At 46.5% G+C, this 20,808-nt stretch overlaps 1 protein-coding gene across 2 annotated transcripts in view; it reads left to right on the top strand.

Annotated features, from left to right (window-relative positions):
* The window catches only part of RBM45 (RNA binding motif protein 45), a 431,040-nt gene that overhangs the window by 30,196 nt on the left and 380,036 nt on the right, over positions 1-20,808 (top strand). For both annotated transcript variants that reach the window (XM_085645219.1, XM_085645220.1), the window contains exon 4: positions 15,351-15,470. In XM_085645219.1, coding sequence (XP_085501345.1) covers positions 15,351-15,470 — 120 coding nt within the window. The remainder of the gene's footprint in view (positions 1-15,350; positions 15,471-20,808) is intronic.

Here is a 20,808-nt window from a genome sequence, read left to right as displayed (position 1 = left end):
TATCTAAATTTTCTGATGGATACATCTGCCTGTGGATTCCTCACCTTATGAATATCCCCTCTGCGCCAGCATTCCGGAAACTTTTCGTAGCTCTCTGCGCCGACAAGGTCGTCACCGCGTCATGGCTCCGCATGCGGCTCCACATGACATCATCGGAGCCATAGGAAGACCACGTCGGCGTGATGACGTCAGTTCCTTTTTTTCCACGCTACAAGCTAACGGATTTTCTGGGACTCTCTTGTCTTTCAACTGCTACTTTGTTTCAAGACTTTATTTGTTATTGTTTCGACTGTCTGTTCCTAGGAAGTCAGGTTTCAAGCCCTGCAAGGAATGCAGCGGTCACATGTCCATTACTGACCCGCATGATGACTGTCTCCGATGCCTCTCTAGCGATCGCGACGTTTAAGGTTGTTCATCCTGTAGAAAAATGAACCCTAAGGCGCTGAAGGAGAGAGAAGACAAACTCTACATGTCCAAGGTGAGAAAAGAGGTCGTAAGAGATCGAGGTCTTCAACTTCGCATGGATCCAAGAGAAGGCACAAGAAGAAGAGACATGGGTCTCGACGTCGATCGCCCAAGTTTCGAGCTTCGAAGTAGCCTTCTCCTGCTCCTCAGTGTCGTACCAAGGATGTTATTTCTCCATCAACTTCTGAGTCTCCACAGGCTTTCCCAGGCCGTTCTCCTGTTTTGGGTTCTCCTGTTTTGGGTTCTCCTGTTTTGGGTTCTCCTGTTTTGGGTTCTCCTGTTTTGGGTTCTCCTGTTTTGGGTTCTCCTGTGCCGGTTGATTCTCCGGCTTCAGATGGGCATTCGAATCCGGCAGAGGAAGAGTTTCCTGTGGCTGCACCTGTGACTCCAGTGGATCCGACCGGGCCCAAGTTATATTGATCACCCCGGATTGGCCAAGAAGGGTGTGGTACACGGACCTTCTTCACCTCTCGTCACATCCTCCGCTCCGTCTCCCTCTCAGGGCAGACCTCCTCTCTGATGGAGGGGCAAGTTCTACACCCCCACCTCCATAGCCTTCACCTTCATGCCTGGAGATTGAACGGGGCAACTTGAATTCATTTTCTCTCCCGCCTGACATGGTGGACGTTATAATATCGGCCAGGTGACACTACACTAAGTCTGTCTATTCATACCGGTGGTCTAAATTTGTTCAGTGGTGCGGAGAGAAATCTATTGACCCCCTTAAAAGCTCATCTATCTGATGTTCTTTGTGTTTCTCTTCATTTGGCCCAGCAGGGTCTGCGGTGGCCACTGTAAAAGGGTATTTGTCGGCATTTTTGTGTTTACCTGATCAGCCTTCTTTATTTAAGTCTCCCATAGTATTAAGATTTATCAAGGGGCTGACAAACATGTTTTCTCCCACTCCTTTCATTATGCCCCAGTGGGACTTGAATTTGGTGTTAACTTTTTTAATGGGTTCGTCATTCGAACCGATGCACAGTTGTCCTTTAAGACTTTTAACCTTTAAAACTGTCTTCCTGGTAGCTATCACCTCGGCCAGGAGGAGGGTGAGTGAACTCCAGGCTTTGAGTCCAAAGCCTCCTTTTCTGACCATATATGCTGAAAGGATGGTACTTAGGACCAGGGCTGCTTTTCTGCCTAAGGTGGTGACTCCCTTCCACCTAGGTCAGTCCATTACCCCTCCTACTTTCTATCCTCCCCCTCACCCTTCCAAGGAGGAGGAGAGACTTCATCGTTTAGATCCAAAAAGGGCGATTAGCTTCTATTTGGACAGAACAAAGGACTTTTGTCAGGATGACCAGCTCTTTGTTGGATATGCTGGTCGTATGAAGGGCAAGGCGGTGCACAAGCGCACTTTATCACGATGGATCTTGTGCATTAAGATATGCTACTCCCTGGCTGGTAAGGAGCCTACTGTAGGCATTCAAGCTCATTCCACCAGGTCTAAATCTTCTGCATTGTCTGGAGGTGTACCTGTTTTGGACATCTGGAAGGTCGCAACTTGGGCCTCCCTCCACACTTTCGCGAAGCATTGCTGCTTAGATACCGAAGTGAGGAGGCATGGCCATTTTGTGTGCTCTGTTTTGCAGGGCTTTTTGGTATAGAAGGGTGGACACCCACCTCCGGGAGTGGTACTGCTGTGGGATTCTATTCATAAGGTGAGGAATCCACAGGCAGATGTATCCATCAGAAGAACAAGTTACTTACCTTCGGTAACGCTTTTTCTGGTGGATACAGTATCTGCCTGTGGATTCCTCACAGACCCACCCACCTCCCCATTGTCCACCATTTTATACCATAAAAGCTGAGGTTTTAGTTTTTGACGTATTATGTGTACTCAAGACTTTATTTACTATTATCTTGTTTGAAGTGCAGTCTTTCTTCTTTCTTTATACACGGAGTGTATTTGTGTGAATTCTGTATCTATTCACAGAAAAAAACATAGGTTTCAGGTCTGATATAGTTAGGAATTAGCATTTAAAAAACCTTAAAAATTCACTGAAAAAACAATAGGTTTTAGGGGTGTTATAGTTAGCTGGACATTTCACTCGAACAAAACCATTGAAATTCCTCCGATATAGTTAGTTGTACTAACTACATCTCGCGCGCCCGCAATCCACTGCTGATGTCACATATTACATAATTCATGACATGGTCAGTGACATCACTGATGACATCACTGATGACATCATCCAGTGAATGTGGTTTGGTTCGTTATTTAAATATGTATTATATATAGCAATTTGCATTGAAGAATGAGTGGATATATAAATATCTGGATGGAGGATTTAGTAGCAGTGTGATTGACAGTTTACTTGACTAATTTATAGTGTCTCACTAAATATATTGGATAGTGACTAAACTGTGTGAATATATGTATCACTTTGTAAGTTGTTGTGTAAACTGCTACACCAGTTGGTTACTAGCTACGTGAAAGTCTATATTTATGGATTAGTTAACTGATTATTTGTATGGGAGAGTGAATGTGTGTGTGGTTCGGTGGGGGGGTGTGTGTGTGTGTGTGTGTGTGTGTGTGTGACTGCCCAAAGATGTGTGAATAGTTTATTCAGTAGGTATATGAAGTTAAAACTACATGTTATAACAGTTGTTTGGGTGAGTGAATATCTTTATGGGTGTGGTGATGAGCCAATATGTCTCAATGGTACATGTCCAACAAACTAGGAAAATAAAAGCCAGTGTATGTGTCAGTTGTATATAAATATATACATGACTCAGTGATTGTATGTATGGATAACTGTATACTTGTAATAGTGTTTTTATAACACACTAAGTATGATTTATTATCTATATGAATAGGTGTTTTTATAAGTGTATAGCTGTGTAGAAGTAAGTATGATCCATTGTTTGCATAAGTGAGTAGGATGACTTCATAAGTGATTAGGATGTGTGCTGGTGTGTAATGTCGATATAGGTGTATAAGTGATAGTGTTCTATTGATCATTGACAGCATGTATGAGTGAATCTATAGGTAAGTGATTGTCCAGCTAACTATAACACCCCTAAAACCTATTGTTTTTTCTGTGAATTTCAAAGGTTTTTTTAAATGCTAATTCCTAACTATATCGGGCCTGAAACCTATGGTTTTTTCAGTGAATTTCAAATGTTTTGTAAATTACAATTTTTAATGTATTAATTGTTATACTGATTTTTTTTTTTATACTGATTTACTACATTTTTTAAACTATTTTTAGATATGTGTTTTAATTACTGTATAATTGCATTATACATTACAGTACACAATACTTTCTCAGAATGAATTACTGTAGTTTAAATACTTGGCAAATAGGCAACAGACTTTTGTACAGTAGTTAGTTGCTGTAATGGGCAACACAATTTCAAACACAAAGCAACATTGAGCTCAATGTGAATTTCTAGTTAAATGCAATTAGTTAATTTATGGATTACTTTTCTAACCACAGGACTGGATCCTAGATTCAGTCCTTGGACATCTCCTGTAAACAGTTGAGTAAACGCGTTTTGGTTACAGTAGTTATTTTTAAGGAATATTATTGTATTTTAAAAGTTGACACTTAGAAATTTTTTCACATAGAATCACCAATGTTATCCTATGGCAGAAAATTCACTTGGCAGGTAAGTAGTGTTATCCTTACTTTTTCTTACTCAGTGGTGGATCCTGGATCCAGCACTGGCCAACCTCCTGTAAACAGTTGAAAGAATGTGTAAGTCATACAGACGATTTTTTAGGAATATTTTTAGTTTGTGAAAATAGACAATTAGAACTTTTCTGGTGAAAACCACACAATGGATTCCTATGGAAGGAAATACGTTACTGGTAAGTACTCTTAGAATTGCTTTTCAGAGTCAGTGCTGGGCTAAAAGATGCAGCCCTGGGTTCTCTCCTGATAACAGGTGAGTAAATCGGAATTCGTAGTACAATGATTTTAGAGGAATATTTGTACAATGGTGAAGGAAGGGGGCGGGGCCTGAGGTGATGTGTGCAAACACGCCCTGTGGCGTTTTTTAAGTTGGGGAATTAATTCCTCTTCAATCCTAAGGTCCCCTGGGGGCCAACTAGCCCACCAGGTACCTCCAGTATGCGCCAGGGTGCTGCATTGCAGAGAGGTGTTCAGAGGCCACGCCCCTTTTTACAACACTGCAATGCAGCTCCGTGGTGCTTACTGGAGGTACCTGGTGGGCTAGTTGGTCCCCAGGGACCCTCAGGATTGAAGAGGAATTAATTCCCCAACTTAAAAAACGCCACAGGGCGTGTTTGCACACATCACCTCAGGACCCGCCCCCTACCTTCACCACTGTGCAAACGCGCCCCGTGGCGCGTTTTAAGTTGGGAGATTAAGTCCCCTTGAATCCTGAGGTCCCCTGGCGGCCAACTAGCCCACCAGGTACCTCCACTAAGCGCCACGGAGCTGCGTTGCACAGAAGTGTAAAGGGTCGTGGCCTCATTACACCTCTCTGCAACAGCCCCCTGGTGCATACTGGAGGTTCCTGGTGGGCTAGTTGGCACCCAGGGACCCCCAGTATTCAAGGGGAAGTAGATCCCCCCTCTGCAAACGCGCCAGGGGGCGCGTTTGCAGAGTGGTGCAAGGAGGGGGCGTGGCCTTCAGCCCGATCCCTTCTTTTTTTTTTTTTTTTGTATTTTTTTTTTTTTTGTATTTTTTTTTTTTGATGGGGGCTGTGTAGCCCCCCTTGTTTTTCTAATTAATTGGCCCTGGGGACCCCATCCCCTAGGGCCTGTCCCAATTTTTTTTTTAATTAAAAAAAAAAAAAGTCTGGAAGGGGGCCACGTGGCCCCCCTCCCGAGGCCATAATTTGCCCCGGGGCCGTTTTTTATTTTTAGGAGGGGGGGCCACGTGGCCACGATTGGCCCCACACGGCCCCGCCAGCTCCCCGCCTCCTGTGGGAGCCGGCAGTGCTTTTCCACATGGGGAGCAGCTAACATGCTGCTCCCCATATGGAAAAGCAATCTGCTGTGCTTCATTGAAGCGAGAGCAGGTTTCCCTGCTCTCGCTTCAATGAAGCAAAGCAGTTTGCAATGACAGGGTGGGAGCCGCGAGGCTCCCGCCCTGCCATTCGCGGCTCCCACCCTGCCATTGCAAACAGCAGTGTCCTGGGGTGGGCACCCAGGGACACTTCAGGAGCTGGCCCTGGTGGGTGGCGGTCCCCAGGGCCATCATTGGCTCCAGGGGGGGGGCGCGCGGCTCCCCTCCCACTTAATTTAAAGTGGGATGTTGGACCCTGGGGCTTGGGGGTCCGTAACCCCCTATGATGAATAATTAGTGCCCCAGGGAAGTGGCGGTCCCCGGGGCGTGTGGGGGGGCTAGAGTTTTTTTTTTTTTTTTTAACAAGCCAGCCCCCGCTTGACTAAACACCGTGAAATTTTCAGGATGCGAGCGGACCGGAGCTGGCCAAAAGTTTGGAAAATTTCGCAAAGATTTATTAATCGGCGCCAACGTTATTCCAAATAGAATGTTGCGGATTTCCTATGGAAAATGGGTCCTAACTATATCAACCTACTGGCAAGCGCCAGCAGGTAATGTATATGTTGTCTCTGTTGGTCTGCCCGTTTTGCCTCTGTGGCACGGAAAAAATGGGTGTAACTGACGTCATCACGCCGACGTGGTCTTCTTATGGCTCTGGTGACGTCATGCGAAGCAGAGTGCGTAGCCATGACGCTGTGACGACCTCGTCGGCGCAGAGAGCTACGAAAAGTTTCCGGAATGCTGGTGCAGAGGGGATATTCATAAGGTCAGGAATCCATAGGCAGATGCTGAATCCACTAGAAAAAGTGTTACAGAAGGTAAATAACTTGTTCGTTCAGGGTATATAATTGAAGTAGGCTACGAGATGTGACACTCTGCTTTTCAAGCAGTAGTATTGATAACTAAGTTATTGTATCCCACATAGATTTTATAGATAGTGCCACGGAAAAGTATGTACATGTAAATAAAAATCTATTATAAATAATTTATTTGTAAAGTGCTGTGCCTACACAAATATTGCATTAGTGACTCTTGCTGAAAGATTTACATTTATTTGCACCTCAAATGAACTCAAAAGAGAGATTGAGGCAACAAACAAAATCAGCAAGTTACAGTGCATACAAAGCAAGGTTCACTCCGCAGGCGTTGAGTTTAGTTGTAAATCTTTATTTTCCAAATAGTCCTTTGTATACATGTGGAAAACAGCCAACGCGTTTCACAGTTCATAAGGGCTTCTTCTGATGGATACATCTGCCAGTGGATTCCTCACCTTGTGAATATCCCCTGCGCCAGCATTCCACGGAACTTTTCTTCCCCAGCATTCCACGTCGACGACGTCATAATACACCGGGTCCGCTCGCGACCCCGATCGATGTCACCGGAGCCATAAGAAGCCCACGTCGGCGTGATGACGTCAGTTCCCTTTTTTCCGCGCCTTCGACGTGCAACGGTTTTTCTCCAGTGCTACTTTGTAGTTTGGTCGTGTATCTCTCTTTTCTTCGACAATGTCTTCGACTAGGAAGTCGGGCTTTAAGCCCTGTAGGGAGTGTGGAGGCCTGATGTCGATTACGGATCCTCACCAGAATTGTTTATGGTGCCTTTCCTCGGAGCATGATGTGGAGGAGTGTGGATGCTGTAAAAGCATGAACCCGAAGGCACTCAAAGAAAGGAAGACCAAGCTCTTCATGAAGAAGATTGGTGAGGAAAAGAGAGGGAGGAAGAAGGAGAGATCGAAGAGGGAGTCATCGACTTCGAAGTCGTCGAGGTCGAAGAAACACCATAAGAAGAGTAAACACTCTCTACGTCGATCCTCGAAGTCCAAGAAATCGAAGTCGAAGTCGGCGTAGTCTCATCGACGTCGGAGCAGAGGTTTGTGTCCTCCTTCTCCTTCGAGGTCACCGGAGGGTTCTCCTTCGAGGAAGCAGACTCCGATTCAGTCTCCGAGGTCTTCGGATCCGTCCAAGGTGTAGACTCCGGTTCGTGTGGAGTCGGATGCATCTATGCATGAGGAGCAGGAAGAGTCTGTTCCAGTACCTGAAGAATCTGGGGCTCCAGTGGAGGATTCTACGGAGCCGGTGCCGGAGGCTCCACAAGAGGTTCCTTTGCCTCAGTTCCCGGCCCCAGGTACAGATTCGGCTAATTTCTTAAATGCTATGTATGGCATTTTTAATAGGGCGGCCTACCCATCCGGAGCACCAACAGGTCCCGTGGGTCCGATGGCCTTTACTATGGGGGTACCGCAGCAGTATGCTCAGGCCCCCTTCATGCCCTTTATGCCGATGGCGCCTTCTTGGCAGTTTCCGGTGCCTTCTGGAGAGCCTATTCGACCTCGGAAGGTCCAGCAGGCTTCGGAGCCTCCATCGACGCCGAGGCTGGCTCCATCGACGCCGAGGCTGGCTCCATCGACGCCGAGGCTGGCTCCATCGACGCCGAGGCTGGCTCCATCGACGCCGAGGCTGGCTCCATCGACGCCGAGGCTGGCTCCATCGACGCCGAGGCTGACTCCAGCTGCGCCGTATCCGGCGCCGTCGACGCCGTTTCCTCTGGCTCCTCCGTCGACGTCTGTTCCCCGAATCCGGTCGAGGAGGGAAGCCCAGAGGGTGTTGGAGGAAAGAAGATATCGAGAGGTGGAAGAAGGCGAGGTCGATTCTTCTTCGGACGAATTCGAGGGCATTGAGGAAGCCAGTGGGCTGGATACGACCCCAGAGTGGGAACATGCATCTGCCAGGTCTTCTCCTCCTCATGAGTTGGCTCCCTATCACGTGGTGATAAAGAAAGCGGCAGAGCTTCTGGATTTACAGCTGCCTTCTGTGGAGTATAAGTCCAACCTACTCACAGAGGTGTTACATTCTCCAACTGCGACATCGGAGCCTTTGCTTCCTTTCAATGAGGCCATATTGGAGCCGGTTTTAGAGGTTTTGAAGAAGCCCCTTTCTTCTCCTGCAGTGTGTAGACAGGTGGCAAGGAGGTACAAGGTTGCTCCAGGGGACCCTGACTTTTTGTCTTCTCATCCGTCCCCGGACAGTTTGGTTGTGCAGGCTTCTTGCTCCAAGCATGCTTCCGGTGCCTTTCCTCAGTCTCCAGCTGACAGGGAATCCAAAAAAGCTGATCAGGCGGCCAAAAAGACCTTTTCGACAGGAAGCATGGCGTTGAAATCCACTAATGCTACCTGCCTGCTGGGGCGTTGCGTGCATGCTCTTATGGATTCCATTAAGTCCTTGGCCCCTAAGTTGCCTGAAGTGGATAAGTCATCCTTCATGGAGGTTATAGCTGACACTCAGGCGGCTGCCAGGCAAGTTATCCAGTCAGGGTTGGATACTGCGGACTCCGTGGCAAGGATCATGGGGTCGTCTGTTGCTGTAAGGAGGCAGGCTTGGCTCCGTAATTCTGGTTTCTCGACGGATGTTCAGGCTACTCTGGTTGATCTTCCATTTGATGGTCAGAAGCTGTTTGGGGAGAAGGCGGACTCTGCCCTTCAGCGTTTTAAGGACAGCCGATTGACTGCTAAATCCTTGTGTCTACAAGTGCCGCCAAAGGGTTCGACCTTTCGGAAATTTAGGGGCTTTGGGCGATCGTCTTTTCGCTCTTACCGGCAGCCCCAGCAGCAGCAGCAGAATCCCCTCTATAAGTCCTATAGAGGGAGGCAAAGGGGTCGGAGAGGTTCTGGTCGCAACCCCTCTTCTTCCTCCTCCTCTGCTCCCAATGAGGCCTCAGGGAAGCAGCCCTAGATCCCCCATCCTGGGTCATGTAAGTCCTGTGGGGGGTCGGGTGTCCTACTTTTTTCTACGGGGTTGGAAATCTGTTACATCAGACCTTTGGGTTTTGAACCTCGTGGAGACTGGGTACGCCCTTCCCTTTCGGGAGTTTCCTCCCCCTTACCCTCCTTGCCAAGGTTATTGTTTGGAGGACCACCTGCTTCTCCTGCAGAAGGAAGTTCTAGCCTTGCTTCAGAAGGGTGCAATAGAGGTGGTTCCGGAGCAGGAAAGGGGTCAGGGATGCTACTCCCGGTATTTCCTGATTCCCAAAAAGGACGGCAGATTGCGTCCGATACAGGACCTCAGAATCTTGAACTTTTACCTGAAACAGGAGAAGTTCAAGATGCTGACCCTTGCGCAGGTTCTTCAAGCGTTGCAGCAAGGAGACTGGATGGTGTCGCTCGACTTGCAGGACGCGTACTTCCATGTCCCAATCCTGAAGTCGCACAGGAAGTATCTCCGATTTACGGTTGGGTCGCAACACTACCAGTTTGCGGTCCTCCCGTTTGGTCTTACTACCGCACCTCGAGTCTTCACCAAGGTGATGGCGGTGGTGGCTGCTCATCTCAGGAGGTCAGGTGTCCCGGTTTTCCCTTACCTGGACGACTGGCTTCTGAAGGCAGAGTCCCCAGAGATGGTGCAGCGTCATCTGCAGGTGACATCTCCGCTGTTATTCGACTTGGGTTTTTCGATCAATGTGCCCAAATCTCACCTGGTGCCCTCTCAACGCAACCTGTTTATAGGGGCAGTACTGGACACTACTGTGTGTCGAGCATTCCCTCCTCCTCAAAGGATTCTCGACATTCAGGAGATGGTCCCTTTATTCCACAATGGAGCGGTTGTTCCGGTTCTGAAGGTGCTTCGCCTGCTCGGTCTGTTTGCCTCCTGCATTCTGTTGGTCAACCATGCACGCTGGCACATGAGGGCGCTCCAGTGGTGCCTCCGCAGGCAGTGGTATCAGCACAACGGGGATCTCGGGGAGTCGATCAGGATCTCCGGAGAAGCTGCAGCGGATCTTTCATGGTGGAGCGTAGAGGGCAATCTGTCTCAAGGAAAGCCCTTCCATCTACCTCCATCGGTGGCCACAGTGATAACGGATGCATCCACCCTAGGGTGGGGTGCTCATCTGGGGGATCTGGAGATCAAGGGTCTTTGGTCTCCAGAGGAAAGGTTCTTTCATATCAACCTTTTGGAATTGCGGGCGATTCGTTTGGCGCTCAAGGCCTTCCTCCCTTCCCTTCGCGGTCAGTCGATCCAAGTCCTGACAGACAACACGACCGCGATGTGGTATGTCAACAAACAGGGAGGAGTAGGGTCTCTTTGTCTGTGCAGAGAGGCCTTACGTCTATGGTCCTGGGCTCAGGGTCATCGGGTTTGTCTGATGGCAAATCATCTGGCCGGGGTGCTGAACGTACGTGCGGACAGTCTCAGTCGGCAGTTCTCCGCCGACCACGAGTGGAGGCTCCATCCGGAGGTAGTTCGTCACGTCTTTCGGACGTGGGGGACTCCTCGGGTGGATCTGTTTGCCACTTTCGAGAACGCGCACTGCCCGTCATTCTGCAGTCTCCAGTTTCCGATGCAGGGGGCGCTGGGGGACGCGTTTCAGTTGAGTTGGGGCTCGCAACTCCTTTACGCGTTTCCTCCCATACCTTTGATTCCTCGGGTTCTGAGGAAGATTCGCCAAGACCGGGCCCAAGTTATATTGGTCTCCCCGGATTGGCCAAGAAGGGTGTGGTACACAGATCTTCTCCACCTCTCCTCGTGCCCTCCGCTCCGTCTCCCTCTGAAGGCAGACCTCCTCTCGCAGTCGGAGGGGCAGGTTCTACACCCCCACCTCCAGAGCTTACACCTTCATGCCTGGAGATTGAACGGGGCAACCTGAGTTCCTTCTCTCTCCCACCTGATGTGGTGGACGTTATTTTATCGGCCAGGCGACACTCCACCAATTCCATTTACTCTTACAGGTGGTCTAAGTTTGTAAAGTGGTGTGGAGAGAGATCCATTGATCCTTTAAAGGCCCGTCTGTCAAATGTGCTTCAGTTTGCTCTTTCCTTGGCTCAGCAGGGCTTTGCTGTGGCCACGGTCAAGGGCTACCTTTCGGCCTTATCGGCATTTCTGTGCCTCCCAGATCAACCTTCACTATTTAAATCTCCGGTTGTTCTGAGGTTCATCAAGGGCCTTACAAACATGTTTCCTCCTACTCCATTTGTAATGCCTCAGTGGGACCTTAATCTTGTTTTAACCTTCCTAATGGGGTCCCCTTTTGAGCCTCTTCATACTTGTCCTTTGAGGCTGTTATCATTTAAGGTGGTTTTTCTTGTAGCCATAACCTCGGCAAGGAGGGTGAGTGAGCTTCAAGCTCTTAGTTCCAAACCTCCTTTTCTTACCTTACATGCTGAAAGGATGGTTCTCAGGACCAGGGCTGCTTTCCTGCCAAAGGTAGTCACTCCGTTTCATTTGGGGCAGTCCATTACTCTCCCTGTTTTCTACCCTCCTCCTCACCCTTCCAAAGAGGAGGAAAGACTCCATCGTTTGGACCCGAAGAGGGCTGTCAGTTTTTATCTGGATAGAACCAAGGACTTTCGCCTTGATGACCAGCTCTTTGTTGGCTACATTGGTCGTTCTAAGGGGAAGGCGGTGCACAAGCGCACGCTGTCAAGATGGATCATCCTTGCCATCAAGATCTGCTACGCCCTGGCTGGTAAGACTCCTCCTGAGGGCATTCGAGCTCATTCAACTAGAGCTAAGTCATCTACATCTGCTTTGGCCCGGGGTGTTCCTGTGGCAGATATTTGTAAGGCCGCGACTTGGGCCTCCCTCCATACTTTCGCAAAGCATTATTGCTTGGACTCTGAGATGAGGAGGGGGGGGCCACTTCGCGCGCTCTGTATTACAAGACTTTCTGGTATAGGAAGGTGGACACCCTCCTCCGGGAGTGGGGACTGCTGTGGGAATCTATTCACAAGGTGAGGAATCCACTGGCAGATGTATCCATCAGAAGAACAAGTTACTTACCTTCGGTAACGCTTTTTCTGGTGGATACAGTATCTGCCTGTGGATTCCTCACTGACCCACCCGCCTCCCCGTTGTCCACCTTTGTATACCATGAAATGGGTCTTGTTGATATGTTTTTATTTCTTTGTTGTGCATTTGTAGGAAATGCTTGTTTATTTAGCATTCTTTTCCTTTGTATGCTATGCATATGTGTTGGTGTATTGTATACTGTGTATACTTTGAGTCTGTCGTTAGTCCACCTGTTCGCCTCGAAGGCCCTGGGGAAAAAATGGGTGGAACTGACGTCATCACGCCGACGTGGGCTTCTTATGGCTCCGGTGACGTCGATCGGGGTCGCGAGCGGAGCCGGTGTATTATGACGTCGACGTGGAATGCTGGGGAAGAAAAGTTCCGTGGAATGCTGGCGCAGGGGATATTCACAAGGTGAGGAATCCACAGGCAGATACTGTATCCACCAGAAAAAGCGTTACCGAAGGTAAGTAACTTGTTCTTCAGGCCTAAGATCATTAGTGAGTACCCAAATATCTTCAGTCCAAGAAGGCACTGTCGAATGACACAAGTACTCTACCTGACTACACTGGAGGCTTACTAATACCACAAGAACTAGCTCTTCGCCATCATTGACAACATACATTCTTATTGGACTGAAGATATTTGTGTACTCACTAATCTTCGCCCTGAAGAAGCCATTAATTTTATGTGCGGAGATAGGCTGGGCTATAGGACAGGCCAATCTTTTTTTTCTCCGCCTCGACTATGTAGTCTCTGCAGTCGTAAAATTATTAGTAGTAAAATTAAACTTAGTTTGTGAATAGCAAAGACAAAATAGTAAACTTACACAAAAATGATGAGTTTCCCTTTGTGAATCAGGCCCTCGATGTCTGGTCTGCTGAGGTTTTCAAAAGATTGCACACTTGTTCAGTATGGCAAGTTAATGTCAAAAGTGAATATGCAGTCATATGTTCAGCCAAAATTTCCAGAATGGTACTGTTCGCTTTGGCATGATAAAGTAGCATGGTATGAGCAAATGGATCCAGCAGTGTATAGAATTGTTGATATGGACTTTGATCAAACCTGAAAGCAGGATTACCATACTGGAGAATGTTTATTCTGATGTGACAAACCAGCTATTTTTCTTTGTGAGCAGGAAAATCCTCACTAACAGATTACATCAGTGGAAAAAAAATGGCAAAGTCAGGCAATACTACTTTGTTTCTAGATTGAGCACAACTGTTCCACACTCTCTAATGAAACTCACTTGCTCCTGAGAAGCAAACACTCAATCTCTTCACACTACAAGAAAGATAACTTACCATAGACTTTAATATCATAATTAAGAGTGACGTAGTTATAAGCTGCTAACTCTAAAAGAGAGTTCCTTTCTTTGTACTTAACGTAATGCATTTTTGACGTACGGAAAATAACCTAACTTCCTGCCCTTTTCAGCAGATTCTTTTTCCCATTCATTACCCTCCATCTGAGCTCTATTTATTTTAGTGGGCGCTGAATGGAATTAGCTAATAAATGTAAATTGTTGAAGGGTGGCAGACTCTAATCACTAGAAATTCCTCAGACTAAATGCCTGATTATTTCTTTGACTGTGTTGGAGCGGGCTGCCCCGCCCAGCCAAAGCTCACCGCTGTCCACCCGCCTGATTACCTATATTTTTGGAGTCCAGCGGGTGGTCCTTTGGTGGTCCCACAGCGGTGCCCTTCAAAAAGGCACAGTAATGGGAACGTCAAAGTCCGTTCCTGCTGCTTGGACTATTAAGTCCATGACGTGCAAAAACTGGGTGCATGTGCACAGGGGGCCCACTAGGGCCCCCTTTGTTTCCTCTCGACCTCACTTTTCACTGCGGGCTCACCGCCGTGAAAAGTAAGGCGGGGAGAAATCTCTCAATATGCTTGGCGGTGCTGCTGCGGCACCGCCAAGCATTATGATGCCTCAGGACCGCTGCGCCACTGCTTGAGATCGCAAATCTCAGACGGTTGAGGCCGTCCCCTCACGGTCCGAACGCCGCGTTCATAATGTGGCAGTCAGACCCCTGGTGCGGTGTCCACGATGTCCACCATGGGTTTGGCCGTCCCATTGACGCCCTAAACATCTTGGCAATGCATATCTGCTTCGGTATCTGAACAGTTGCAAAGCTTTGTCCATATTACTCTTCTTAGAATTTCCGCCTAGGACTTTCTGTTGTCTCTTAGGAATTGGCATGAGTGCACTTATAGCCATTACAATGAATTGAATGCATAGAAAGAGGAGCAATCAATAATTGTCAGAAGTATTGATATTTATGAGGCGGGTACAGGACTGGCCTGAGAGCTGCTTGCTCTTAAAACAATAAATTATTATTTGCCAAAGCTCTGCCCCGACGGGGGAAGAGAATAGTTGAAGGGCAGATGTTTCATTTTTCTGAGTTTAGCCTCCTACCTAGTCCCTCCTTTACCTTGCTTGATTTAGTGCCCATTATTCCCAGTGTTCTGACTATGGTATCCTTCAAAGCATAGCATGGCTTGGGCATAGGTACAGTTCATTTAGATTATTTGTTTTCTTTTTGCCTTTGTTTTTGAGTGAGTTGCCCAGCAGCAATAGCCATTTTATCCAGTCTCTGTGTTAGCTTTCAGATATCATACTGTGTTTTTACTTTATACTTTTTGACCATACTTTCTAGCAAAGTATATGTTAATGGACTACTAAACGTGCTGTTTTCATTAAACAGCAAAATGTTAAAGTACCTTTTACGGCCTCAACAGAAGAAACTCTACCTCAGATGTGGTACAGAATACTCCATCATTTACTCGTAAAATTTTGATAACATTTTGCGTTATTTCAGGCTTTATTATCGGTGCGTGAAACGTTTGCAGTTGATCAATGCTAGATTCTTAAACTACTCCAGCTAGATCTGTCATGTAAAACTGACTAACTCTATCCACCAGTATGAGATGATAATGAAGGTATTTTGATGTTGCTGCTCAGTGTAAGTGCTGGGTGAGTCCTAACTGTTTAGTCATGTGTGAGTAATTGTGCGTATTGCTTCAAAGATAGAAGCATGTGTTTTCTCTTTCTGAGCATTTTCAGGATAATGTATGCCTTGCAACTGTTAAGTGTTCTTGATCCATCTATTCATATACAGGTTTTAAGGCAATTTTGGCTGAACCAAAGAACAAGCCTACAACAGTTGAGAATGATAATTATGGCAGTTTCAGACCTGAACCCTCCTTACAGGATCATACATCCAGTATGTATCCTTATGGTAAGTAACAAGATGCATGTGATAGTTGGACTTTGCTTCAGAAATAGTGCCTCTTTGCTTGCATAGGGGTTTTGTCTTAAATGGTCCTAAAATTTTAATTTGTAGCCACTAAAAGTGGGAAGTTTAGGTAAGAGTTTCTAAAATTGTGATCTTTGACGACGACTGTCCTTTTTCATTAAAAGGCAAGGGTATCATTAACTTAACTGCTGTTTGTAGCCGCGGCTTGTGATTTTGAAAGATATTTTAATTGTCTTTCAAAATAAGGCTATACAGCTTGGAGTTATGTTCTTCCAGATTTGGGAACAGCAGAAGCTTTTCCTGTGTCTTTTGTATTACATTTAGTCCCAGGTTCTCCAATCGATGTTCTTCTGCAGATGCACAGACTGCTGTTTGTAGTCGCCCTCTCTTTTAAAGCTTTTATGTAGGGTCAGACAGCTCATAAGAACTCTTCTAGATGGCAGTAATATTGATCATAGTGTTTACAATGTTTTCTAAGGCCTCGCATTACTATCCTATGAGCTGCAGCTGTTTGAATATCTCCTTTTTAAACGTTCCTGACATTAATGCTGATGAGAGATGGTCAATGTCCCCGTTGCTGTGGGTAGAGTGGTTGGAATATGCTGGATATTTATTTTCTGGTTTTTTTCCCAGCTAATTAAAGCAAGCATGGATTATCAAATTGTTTGTGGTACATTGGATTTTTTCTTTGATATTTGGACCTAATTCTTTGATTTTGAGGTGATTAACAACTTCTGTGTAAGAAGTGGCTTGTCCGTACTTGAGTGACTTAAACTCCACTCCTCCTTTTCTCTTACGCAATGTGAAAGCTTGAAGATGTTTATTTTTTATATTTCGGGGGTTTTCGGATGACTTGACTCGTGTTACAGGTATACTCTAATCCAGTGTTTCCCAAACTGTGGGCTGTGATCAAGCCGATTTTAGGTGGGTCGTGAAAGTCCAAAAAATAAACAAAGATGCCTTTAAATTCTGAAATTATCTTGTCACATGTGCTGCGCTTCAAAGACCGAGACCAGATGTCAGGCTATGTCTGCTGCCAAATTGCTGCTTATGTATATTTTTACATAGGTTTTAGTGTTTACAAACTCCTCTCACTTTACAGCCAGAGAATGAAAAGTAAAGTGAATAATGTTGCATTTTTGTTGGGGTACTGAGAGTGTGATGGGAAAGGCAGTAGGATGTCGCACAAAATGTTAATACCAGTAAATGAACTGTATACATTCAGCAGTTAGGAAAGCCCAAATGAGTCCCATTAGGAAAGCCCAAATGAGTCCCATTCTTTCGTAATTCTGAAGTGTGAAGGAAGCAAACTTGAATAGGATCAAAACAAATCAAGACACTTTATTTGGTAATTCACAGTTGATATTCACTGATGCCCAGTTTCACATCTCATTTGTGGGCTTTATAGATTTATCAGTAAAACTGCACATCCGTGCAATTTTAGTGGCCATTTCAATGGAAAATGTGCGGTGTATAAATGACATTGCGCTGCCGCGCACTACTTTAGTACCATACAAAAAATTGCCCTCGTCCATTAAAGCTAGGTGTGTCGCAAAAGTTGGTTGTTCTAAAAAGTGGGTCGTTCTAAAATGTCTGGGAACCACTACTCTAATCTAAGTGCCATCAGTGTACATTTTGAATTGTAGATTGTGTGATTCAGTCTCCTCATTATCTGGCGCATGCAGAGGAGGTGTATGAAAAGCTGCTTGAAACATATGGGTTCAGATTCATCTATCCTGTTCGTTTCTCGTCTGTGACTCTGAAGAAAAGATTGAATCGACTTGGAAACTTCTCCTGTGATTCCTTCCCGACATGTCTTCAAACCCTTTTAACAGTATGTCACAATTATGATTTAAGCAATCCTAGACCTTTCCTTTCAATCCATTTTAAAGCATCTGAAGATGCCATGGTCAACCACAGTAAAATGCAGTAGGCAGTCCAGTAGTTACCCCTGTTTGCTCGTGGCACATCATTCTAATTCTTTTTTGGGATGAATGAAGTCCCTTCTTATTTGGATGGAATCCCAACTTCAGTATATAAAAGTATGCCAAGTAATGACATAGACCATATCTTCTAAAACGTTGCCAGTTGGAAAATTTTTAGCCATTTTATGTTTTTTAGAAGTTGATGTGGTCAAGCAACATTCAACTCTAGGCGTACTAATCAAGCCTACAGGGATATTATCTTTGCAATTGATGATGCTAATTTACCCACAAACTGCCCCATCACTCGAATAGGGTTTTGGATGAAGAATTGTTTTCACATTTGTGATCTGTTAGAAAACCCCGGGCAACCGAGGTTAGCAGTCACCCGGTTTTTCCCAACACATAAGGGGTAGCTTGGCTCGAGCGGTTGGGGGTCAGGCACCGTGTTAAGCGTACGTCACACCCTCACAGTAACCATGCGTTCATCCGTTCCAAAAACGACTCTACACCGTAAAAATTTATGAAAGGATCTCTTTGTGTTTATTTTAATTTTCTCTTAGTTACAGGGTTATGTCACAAATACAGTACAAAAGGATTTTCTTCAGAAATAGCAGGTCAATTAAATAATAACACTTTACAGGTGCAATAAATAGGACTAGGTCATAAATGCACAAGGAATAAATAGAGGTGCGATAAATACATAGGGCAAATAAATACTGTCAGACAATAAATACCAGGCAGGAATAAATACAGTCAGACAATAAATAACACTCCTTCAATGAATAATATAAGCAGACAAACAATTGCAAATCAGATCACATTTATGAGGTAGATTGATTTTACCATGCCCAAGTACAGCTTGTGGTCACTGGGGAGGCCTGGGGATGTCCCACCTAGTGTGGTCAAGGCTGGGGCCTAAGCGGAGGTAAAATGAGGGTACCCTAAGGTTCTGGCTCACCAACTACACAGTCCCTCACACAGGTCCCTTCACCAGTCTCAGTTCACCCCCCCTAGCACCCTCAGGTTGGTCCCAACACCCCTCTAGCCCCTAGAATGGTCTTTTAGGGCTCCACAGGGCCTCAGATGCCCTTTCTACCACTTACTGCCCTTTTCTCGGTGTTCGGCTCTACTCGGCGTCGGGTCGACGTCGATGGGCGGCTCCGGTTCGATGACGAGTCAATCGGTTCCACTTGACGCCGTCGGCCGGTTCCGGTTCGATGCCGCTGGGCGGCCTCGGTTCGATGTCGAGTCGATCCGCTTTACCTGACGCCGGGTCGATGCCGTGAGGCGGCTCCGGATCGATGACGCTGGGCGGCCTCGGCTCGATGTCGGGTTCCGGCGTCACAGGGTCATGGTCTCCCCGCTTCCGGGCGACTCGGGAGTGCGACCTCCACTCCCGACCTCCGTCGGCTCCACTTCGACTTCAGGCGACTCCGGAGTGCGATCTCCACTCCCGACCTCCTGCACGCTTCACTTCAGCTTCCGGCGACTCCGGAGGGCGGACTTCACTCCCCCGTCGACGCCTCACCTCGACCTCAGGTGACTTCTACTTGACCTCCGGTGTCTCCCCACGACCTCCGTCGGCGCCCTCACTCGACCTCTAGCGGCTCCGGGTACGACGTCTGCCTTCTGTCAGCGCCGCTTATCCACCTCGGGCTCCAGGTCTCCAGGCTACTCAACGTCGGGTCTCCAGGAGGATTCCACCAAACAGGTCAGGAACTTGCTGTTCTTCTCCTTTAAGGCCTGTTCCGGCTGTTCAGGTCCTTAAGATGATTTTCTGGTCCTTATCCCACACAGGGCACTAGGCTGGGCTTGGTCAGTAGGGACTAGCATCAAGGGTGGGTTTCTGAACCCCACTCCAGGCACAAGTTTCCACCCCTACTGCCTTACTCCTTCCTCCTTCTGTTTCTCTGTCCTCTCTCTTCACTAGTCAGGTGCCAACTGTCAACCTGAGATGTTTTCCCAACATTCCAAACCTGCCTCCCTCTGTCACAGGGTTCTAGAATGTTCTGGAAGGTACTAGTAGGTTCCAGTGATGTCACAGGTGACAATGGGTGGCCACCATTTTGTGTCTCAGGCCCTCAGACAGAAGTTCCAGGGGTAGGGAAAATGGCTCCCTGACCCTGCATCAACACTAAAGTCTGGTGGTTCCCAAAAAGGAAATATTCTAACAGAGTTTGAGGCAAAAGTGGGACAAAATAATGATGAGGGACCACCCAAAGGGCTGACAGGTCTAACACGATCATTTCTTTACCTTTTTTTCATGTAAATGCTATTTTATTTAGGAACCAGAAAACCTTTTGATATAAGTGGAACTAAGAATAATTATGGACTCGTATGTAGAACAGGTCAGCACATTTGTATAGCGGTGGTGTTTCAGTCACCCTCATATGCCCTTAGGTAACTTATTTCATTCAAGAAGAAATACAAATTCTGTCTAGAGAACACCTATTGCCCTTGTTTTCACTTGTTTAGTGAGTCTAGGTTTGATGGTGTGGCATGGCATATAGAAAGATTTGAGATTTCCAGTTTTTTTTCTTCTGAAGAGCAGTTAAGAGTATAAGGTTCTCTAGTATTGGATCTTTAAATTTGCAAGTTGTTTAAAGTATTCTCAGGAGGCAAAATCATCCTCCGAAAATATAACGGAGCCTTATGTTTGTACTATTGTGACTTAATTTATTTCTTTAGGTCTGATGGCCTTTAGTCCTCTGCACCTAAAGCAATTTTAGATTAATTCATCCCACTGTTACAACATGTGTGAACAGTGGAAATTTATTTTATTTCCCAAGCATTATTTTCAGGCACCCGGTTAATCTAAGTATTACGCATTTTTGTCTCATTTTTATTTTTAAACTAAATGTTGCCTCTCCTACTACTCAACACAAATTTCAGATTAACATAAATTTACAAATGTATGCACTGCCTTTATCAGAAGAGGACATACAAGTAGCGGCCTGTGGGATAGTGGGTTTCTGTTGAAGTAACCCCCACTTTTTGCCTGCCTTTAGATGCAACTTTGACAGAGTACTGGGTCCTTGCTGTCCAGGTTCCCAGTACCAGTGTTCTCTCCCTAAAAACTGTACCACTATTGACACGACTTCAGAACCCCCTGTAAGTCCCTAGTAAATGATACCCCTGGTACCTAGGGCTTTGGGACTGAAGAGGTTCCCCTAGGAACCCCTCACCAAGGCCATGCGAACTGCCACTGCAGCCAGCATGCCTTGGTGCAGACAAAACGACACTCCTGGTTGCCATGTCAAAGCAGCACTACCTAGAGTAGGGGTAAGCCACCCCTCTAGCAGGCCTTACAAGTCTTAAGGCAGGGTACACTATATCTCCGGTGTTGGCACAACTGCGTTAGCTGGTATGCCCCTATAAAATTTAAGGCTATTCTT

This window comes from Triturus cristatus, chromosome 3_1 (genome assembly GCF_964204655.1).
Source record: "Triturus cristatus chromosome 3_1, aTriCri1.1, whole genome shotgun sequence".
Lineage (NCBI taxonomy): Eukaryota > Metazoa > Chordata > Amphibia > Caudata > Salamandridae > Triturus > Triturus cristatus.
This window is presented reverse-complemented; position numbering and strand designations above follow the sequence as displayed.